The sequence below is a fragment of the Lycium ferocissimum genome, chromosome 12 (genome assembly GCF_029784015.1).
Source record: "Lycium ferocissimum isolate CSIRO_LF1 chromosome 12, AGI_CSIRO_Lferr_CH_V1, whole genome shotgun sequence".
Taxonomy (NCBI): domain Eukaryota; kingdom Viridiplantae; phylum Streptophyta; class Magnoliopsida; order Solanales; family Solanaceae; genus Lycium; species Lycium ferocissimum.
Window position 1 is genome coordinate 7,593,658 of NC_081353.1, and position 8,927 is coordinate 7,602,584.

Sequence of the window (8,927 nt, forward strand, 5' to 3'; positions counted from 1 at the left end):
GGCAAACCTCATGATTTTCCTATACTTCTTATCTCGCATGATTCTCGTTTATCGTGTTTCATGCTTTACATGCTCGGTACATATTCCGTGACCCCTTTCTTCGGGGGCGTGTTTCATGCCACGCGGTGTATGCGGATGAGTAGGAGATGTTCCGGTGGATTGGCGAGCCCCATTTCTTCCGGAGTCTTTGCCGAGTCGAGTATCTGTGTTGTGGTATCTTGGGTCATGTTAGAGACTTTGCGACGAGTCGAGTGTATGATATGTCAGTTTTGTAAACGACTATGTAAGCCGATGTGTCATTATGCATTTTGTTGCAGATTTCATATGTTTGCCGATTTTACCTGATTTAAGAAAGATGAATAGTATGTTGTTCTTGAAAAACTTTCTTTATGCATTCATTTTATGATATAAGGGCCAGTAAGATTATGTGTATCACGAGAATCAGCGGGTTCGCTCGGCCCTAAGTAAGGGTCGGGTGCCCATCATGCCCTATCGGAAATTAGGGTGTGACAGTAAGTACGAAATTATAAATATATAAAGAAAAGTCTTCTAATGAAGAGTTGCATGTGCAATTGGGTACCTATGATTCCAGTGTCAGACCAAAGCACCAACTGGTCCATATCCCGGTCCAGATGTATGGTACTTTTTTTTAAGGGGAACCACCCAGATCCAAAATCAGATCATAGGTGGTATTTTGTTAATTTGGTAAGAAAAATACATGAATGGGGGGGACATAAACCTTACCCCAATGAATATGAAAACTGGGCATATCCAGTTTTTATGCATGATGAGTATATAAAAAGGCCTATATTGTCTAAATAATGCGTGACTTAGGGTATTTTGGATTCTATAACCTATGGAATGAAGTCTAGATGATGCATGATTCCTATGTACAGTTGACACCTCACACAATTTTTTTAGTTAGTGTTAGATGTGAACTGTATTACAGCAGTTCTAATGTTGTCCTAACCTACACAAGACTCAGTAATTTATAGGGGGTCAATATAGAATTGAGCATTGTCTTGGCTTTTAAATCTGAAACAGGGCAATCCCCATCTGTCCACATTACTGATGCCTTTCACGGACATGGGGAGTTCTTAGAAGTCATTTTCATATACTTTGTCATCATGAGAGTGACTAATTTGTGCTAGTTTATCTGCTACCTGATTTGCTTCTCTCAGGCAGTGCTTAATTTGTATTTGATTCTGTAGCATTTATGATTGAATCCATTTGATAATTTGTTTGATATTCCATGGTGCTTTGATTTTGTCTTGTATGGCCTGATCTAGTAGCATTGAGTCAGCTTCAAATAATAGTTCTTTCCAGCCCATGTTGATGCAAATTTCTATCCCATGTTGAAGAGCTTTGGCTTCTGCCCAGTTACTTATGCCCTTGCCCAGATTGATGCTATAAGCAGCAATCACTTTTCCCTTGTCATCTCTAAAAATCCGTCCACCCCCACAGTTCTCTCCTATGCAGCTTCCATCACTATTCAGTTTAATTCTACCTGGAGAAGGGGGAAACCATTTTACCATCTTGAAGCTTTTCCTTATGCAGTTTCTCTTCCAGGTACTGGGCAGTTTGATCCAGTCTGGTTTCTCTTGAACTTGTGGGAAGTGAGTTCCCATAGCTTGGAGGATGTGAGTCTTGATATTCTTTAGTGAGTAGGTGCAGTTAAACTTGATAAAATTGAATCTAATATTGCATCTTACCTTCCAGATTTCCCAGCATATTATTTGAGGTAGCATTTCCTTGATCACATTAAGAACATGATTCTTTGCCCTAAGGTTCCAGCAGTTGACAAATATCTGTCTCAAAGGGGTATTCTAAACTTTTATGCCTAGAGGATGGCACATCTTTGTCCATATTTCCTGAGCTATATCACTTTGCCCAAAAATATGTTCAATATTTTCTATTATGTGTAATGCATAACAGCAGCAGATTGAAGGACCATGTATCTTGAATATTCCTATATTATCGTCTTTGGAGAGTTTTATCTTTGATTACTCTCCACAAACGAAAATTGATCTTCATAGAGCATTTTTTATTCCATGTTCTTTTGTCATGCCAGTCTCCGTTTACTCTCTTTCTTAGCAGATGAAACTATGAATTTGCCTTCTGGATTGGGGATCCAAATTGGTTTGTCCCTGTTGTTTTCGTAAAAAGTTGATATCAATGTGATTAACTACATTCGTGACTATCTAAAGAGCTCTGTATCCAGCTCTGTTCCAATTCTAGTTGCCACTGCATACACCTCATTCAGCCTGCAAATATTGGGCTCATAGTCTTCTGGTAGCATCTTGAACAAGGCTCTTTCACCTGACCAGTTATCACACCAGAAGGATATGTTTCCTTCACCAATTTTCCGCTGTATGTTTTCCTCCACTAGTTGTTCGATATTGCATATTGCCCTCCATGTTTATGATACCCCCCTTGTTGTTTTTCTAATAATTGGATTTTTTCTTGAGCAATATTTTGAAAGTATATAATCTTTCAACATAGATTCTTTAGTTATTCGATTCCACCATTGCTTTGCTATAAAGGCCATACTGATGTCCCTCAAGCACCTGAATCCTACTCCACCTTCATCAAAGGGCAGACACATTTTCACCCATTTGCAATTCCACATAAATCTTACTATGCCCCTCTCAAGTTGTTCAAAAGTACCTTTAGGTGGTTTCATAACTGCTAAGAGATGAACTGGCATTGCTAACAGAATCTGTTTGATGAAAATAATCATGCCTCCCATTGAGAGAAACTTTGCATGGCATGTGTGAATCCTTTTTGTCACGACCCTAATTACCGATCGTGCGGGCACCTACCTTATTATCACTAGTAGGCGAACCCCTATCCGTTAACCCATTAATCATTAGCCAATTTTAACTTCTTTAATCATTTATACTTGAAAAGTCAATGATCATATGAATGAATAAATAAATAAACAATTCATAATTAATAGATAATATAAGTGCGGAAGTCTAACCATTACAACCCCAAAATTTGAAAGTCATTGTACAAGGATTCTAACTAACAATGTCTAAAGAATGAAGTATATCTCAACTATAATAACAAAATGATGCCTGGAATAAAAATAGACATCGGGAAAGAGAGATCTTCAAGTGGCATGGTAGGGGACAAAAGCTCACCCTCTGATCTGATCGAGTAAACTAGCTTCAAGCTAGAGATGTAATCTGGATGAAATCTCTGGAACACAATCTACACTCAAAAGGGGTGCAGCAAGGTAGTATCAGTACAAACACTATGTACTGGTAAGCATCATAGGCCGACTAAGATTAGTTCACGTATATAAGCATAAAATCAACAAGATAAATAAATAGGCACTTATACTCAAATCCAAGTCACAGAGTATCCCATAACAGAGTCACAACCTAAGATGAAGCTTCTTACCCACCAGTCTATCAAGTTTCAATAATCTCACCTGATGATCACAAGTCCACGTTCCTTGCCTAGGTAGAGCCACTAATCCATAATTTAACTCAGTCAATGATCATATAAATACCACAACAGCCGTTTCAGCAAACACACCAAAAGCAGAACTAAACAAGCTATATAATAATGCAGAATAAAATGTAATGATGTGCAATGCAAAATATGATAATGTGCAATGCAATGCACTGGCCGATCACTCGAACTGTACACACATGCTAACTGATGTCATTGCTCAGTAGTCATGACCTGCAGGGGACCTATGGTGTCCATGTACCACTCTTTCCAGAACACTCCTCGGACCCGAGCCATAAATCCTTCGCCCCGGAAAGAACCTCGTTCACGGATCCGCATCGTGTATCCCTTGTTCCGAAACACTCCTCGAACCCGAGTCACTTATTGCCCTCCGCTCAAAATTTACCTCGGACTCAAGCTTATACACCCTCCGTTCCGGAAACAGCCTCGGACCCGGAGCCACTCGATTATACAAGAAACACTGTTACATCCCTCTTAATGAGCAATTATCAAGTAGTATATTATTTTCATCGAGAAGATCATATTAGCTTCTCACCACAATTGTCATCAATTTGTATCACAAGTTCATCAAGAAGATTATATTAACTTCTGCACAATTTCAAATCACAATGTATGTCTCAATGTATTTTAGTTCATTAGTATGTATGGACTATGAACAATCAGCAATAACAATGTCAACCACAAGGCATCATGCCACAAGTCTTCCAAACCATTTCCATCATGCATGAGTGTATGAATGCATAAATGAGTGTAAACGTGGTAAATCAATACAAGCCAATAAAGCAACAGTGAAGGTGCACGTCACAAAGCCACAAGTCATATCAAGACTTAGATCAACTCAGCCATGAAATGAATCATACAATCATCTCAACTAACATAATAGTCTATGTCCCTCTTTACTTCCACATGTAGCGCGTACGCCTCACAACTAAGTCTTGTATCACCAATAAGCTCCACTTTTCTATATATTATCATCAACAGCAATCATACATCAAGTTTTCATCTACGTACTATCATAAGTTTATATCACAATTCAAGCCTAAACTCATTATCCTTCCTTCCTCTGATAATATGTGTCACAATAAGAGAGAACTGAGTATAACATGACAATTTAGGCATTAAGTCAAATCACAATAACAAGGCAACAAGCCACCATCAACAACAATCAACCTAATAAAAATTCATCCCAAATCGCCACAGTATGAATACAACTACACCTCATATATCAGTAAATAAAGTAATGGCGACGAGCCCACAAAATCAGAAGTCATACCAACCTAGCTAATATCCAGCCAAACACCATGTCCGGAGACCTAATCATGCTTTCTCCTATCAATTCTACACAATACACACGTTTCGCTAATCAAAGTCTAACTAAAGTAAGCCGTAACCTACCGCGAATGCAGAACAGGAGCCACGAACTACTCCACACGAGTCTTCTATTTCTGAAGCGCCTCATAACGGTCAAAGTCTAACAATATGATGCTAAGTAAGTAACAAACCATGTATTTAAATAAGAACAGCAATTTGGGGAAGAAGACCCACTTACTTCTACCCCTTTCAATGGATGAAACCATCCTTTAGTGGTGAATTTATCATAACTTCTATCTCTATGATCATTAACCTTCAATTTGTGGGTTCCTAATCAATTTTACCCTTAAAACAGATTTTAGAACAAAGATTCCATTTTTATTAGAACCCTAAGTCTCAACATGCAATTTCAATCATAAGAAATCAAATTTCTTTCCAAGAAAGTGATAATATATACTCCTAGATGATTAATCAACAACAAAATCAACAACCCACCAATTATTTAAGGGTTAACTAATTCTAGAATTTTCACCCACCATTGATGGACCTCTTAAAATAATCATGGAACTTAAAGAAGAAAGGAAAAAGGAACAAATAAAGATGGGAACTTACCGTCCAAGATGTTTTCACCAATGAGTGGAATGAATTTTGCCTCTTTCTCTCTTGAAAACTGACTTTGGGGTCTTGGGGATAAGGATTCGAAGTTGGGATATTAAAATAAGAGATTCTGGCCCTATTGGCCACTGCGGCAGTCTCCAGACCGCTACAGCAGTACCGCTATAGTGGCCTCTTGGTTGCTATAGCCGGTCTTGGAAGTCCGTACTAAAATGGGCATACCTCCCTCATACGGTGGCCAAATGCGTCGATTCATTTTCCTATAGCTTTGTAATTTCGATATGGATCTAATGGTTCAGACCTCACTATAAAAAAAAAGGTCGTATTCTCAATTTGGAGTTGTTTCTATTCATAGACCTCCGGCAAAAACATCGAATACCAGCGCGACAAAAACCCAAACGCATCTGAAACTCTTTGGAACCTCAACAAAACTTGTGAACAAGTTAAAACTCATCATTTTAACATGTTGGAACTTCTCAAACACTGACACGGGGTCATCCTAACCCAGCGTTGACCGTGGTCAACTCTAACTCGTCAACTTAACTAGTTTCTCTATCAATGACTTAATTATACTCGAACCTTGCAACAACCAACCCAATGACTTCATTAAGTCATAGATCGTACTAACAGGACTTGGAAAAAGGGTCAACAAGATTAAACGGGTAAAAACACTATAACGACTAAACGGGTCGTTACACTTTTAGTTATTGAGTACACCAACTTTGAGAAATATACAATTTTCATTGTTCCCACAAACAAAGGGTAACCAAGGTACTTTATTGGCCATTCCTTTTGTATTGACCCATTTCGTAGTTACTATGACTTTTGAGAAATTCGCAGCCTTGACACCCCTTAAAACCCTTTTCAGTTCGTTGAGCTCTTAAAAATCCCTAACTTGATCGGACCAGTCATACGAATTGTGTGTAAAATATTGGATTGGGCCATCGGGCCTAGTCATACCATCATAGCCACTGTCCTGCCACCCCAGCGTTAGCGCCACAGTGGCAAAAATCTCCACTGAAGCGGAGGTGTCGGGTCATTAAAGGACTGCCCCAGCGATGGGGCTACCACTGAAGCAGTGACGTCAAAGCGACCGCTAGACCGCCACAGCGGTTGACGGGCAGTTATTTCCCTATTTAAAGCTCGTTTATTGAATTGATCTAAAATTTATTTTCCCCAAATCTGCAGCCGCAACTAAGAGCAAATTCCAGCCCTTGAGACTTAAATGTTGGGAAGGTAAACCCTTTAAATCCCCTATTTCATCTTCCTTAAATTCCCTCTTTCTTCTTGCACCATTTATGATTATAGTAGAACATTAAATGAGGGTTCTTTCTCTTATCTTATGAGATCTTTGGGTAAGTGTGGTCATAATTAACCTAGCATATTTAGTAACCTCAAGATAGCTCTTTTATTGCAAACCTAGACTAAATAGCATGTTCTAAGCCTAAATCATTCTATTTCCTAAATGGGTTAATTATTAGAGGCTAATAATGTCTTATGTGAATTAGTAAGGTAAGTTTGACTTTGGTAAACCTGGTTTTCCATAAAAGAGGTGAAATAACAATAATTAAGAATCTAGAATTATTATTATAGAAATGACAATTCTACCCCTATGACCCCTAATGCCTCAATTGTTACTTACTCGAATGCATCCATCGTTCTTAGACCTTCTGGGACTATAAGCCTGCTACTAAGATAGAATATGGAATCTAAGTGGATGTTCGCACACCTGTTCAGCTCTGAGGTAGGTTACAGCTTCCACCTCTTGGTAGACTCCGATTAGACTTTCATACACAAGTATTAGATGAAACGGAGAATGCATGTATAGGATCGCGGAGATGGGGCTGGATACTTAGATTGATAATGTATAAGAGGTAGTGGTTATTATGTAACACTAGTATAGTAGTGGATTATGATTACCCTATGGTGAGACTTTGATTAGCGAAGCATATATTTAGAAAATATTATCGGAGAATGCATGTAAACCTTCTGGTATGAAGTTGGGTTTGATATTGTCTTAGGTTGGGCCTTGTTGTGTGATTTAGGGATAGCCACCCCCATTGTGTTGTGACTTATCATATTCTAATTGTTGTTGGCTCGATGCCATATAGAGATAGTAGATTTGGTGACTATTGATATATCTGATGATGACATTGTAGCACGGTAGTTGTTGATGTCTTGAGATGAGGATTGTAATTCTATTACGGCTTATTGTGTAGCCATTTTATTGATATTATTGGTGTGCCCATGTGTTGTACTGTTGATATTGACTTGATTGTTGACATTGAAATTCATAAATTTCATGCATTCTTATCCACCATGATATATTGTTGATACATTGATGATATACAAGGAAAAACTGTTATGAGCTGGGCTTAGTTGGATGAGAGTGACGCGAGGACCGATGTCCGATGTTTATCCCAGAATCGAGATATGAGTGCTGGTAGCGATTCACGAGGTCTTAGCTGGAATCGTGAGGGTACATAGACTTCACGGGTCCCCCATGGGTTGTGCTGTCGAGATGCGATGTTCCATCATCAGAGAACATGTGTACAGTGCATATGCATTGCATTCACACTTCATGCATTACTTCATTGCATTGTATCATTTGGCTTCTTGTGATATTCCTGTGATTTATTATGATACCTTGTGTTATACGGATTCAGATTGGATATACTGAGACTTGGCACAGTTGGGTATAGATGCCATAACATAAGTGATAACTTGTGGTGATATAATGGTAATGTACTGAATCAGATTAAACACTAGTTGGGATTAGTTGCTATAATTATAGGTTGCGATCTTGGATTGGGAAAGCGTGGTATTAGGTAACCTTAATATGAAGGTGTATGATAGTGCTAGGTTGGGTGATTAATGAACACTAGAATGACGAGAGAACATTCCTCCAAACACGAGCGAATTATTGTAATGATAGTTGATGAGTGATTCTTGTGCATTGTTTCCTAATTTATGTCATATGAGCTTCAAAGTGAGGGTTAATGTAATGAGTAAATGAATCCCTAAGGATGAGTTAATGAAAATAAGAACCTTCTATTTGTTAAAGCGAGTGGTAGGTAATGTGTGCTATTGACTTAGTTTTGCCTACTATGCTTATTTGTAGATTCTATCCATTATGTATTTCTAACCATTGTCATCCTATGATTCTTACCAGTACTAATGTTGTACTGATACTACTCTTGCTACATCCCTTTTGGGGTGTAGAGTTTTTCAAGATATTGATTGGTTGGAGTTTTTCGAAAGATCCACGGTGCCTATCTTGAAGTCCTACATCCTTCTCATTCCGAGATGGAGGTTAAGTCTTAGATTTATTGTTGTATTCCGTGTTCAAATCTTAGTCACTCTTGTACGAGTCTAGACTAGGTCATGGGAAAAGGAGTCAGTGTATTTATTAAACTGTTATAAACTCTTCCGCCATTTTGTTTATATCTATTGGTTTGACTTTTGCTTTTGAATATAATATATCTTGAAGGATAATGAATTTTGTTTTCTACTAGTTT

The 8,927-nt window shown here is 38.3% G+C and overlaps 1 protein-coding gene across 1 annotated transcript; it reads right to left on the bottom strand.

Moving 5' to 3' along the window:
* Positions 1 to 1,214: 1,214 nt before the first annotated feature.
* On the bottom strand, positions 1,215 to 1,628 carry LOC132039044 (uncharacterized). The gene has a single exon (XM_059429595.1). The coding sequence runs from the start codon at positions 1,626 to 1,628 to the stop codon at positions 1,215 to 1,217; it is 414 nt and encodes a 137-aa protein (XP_059285578.1).
* Between the last annotated feature and the right edge of the window lie 7,299 nt (positions 1,629 to 8,927).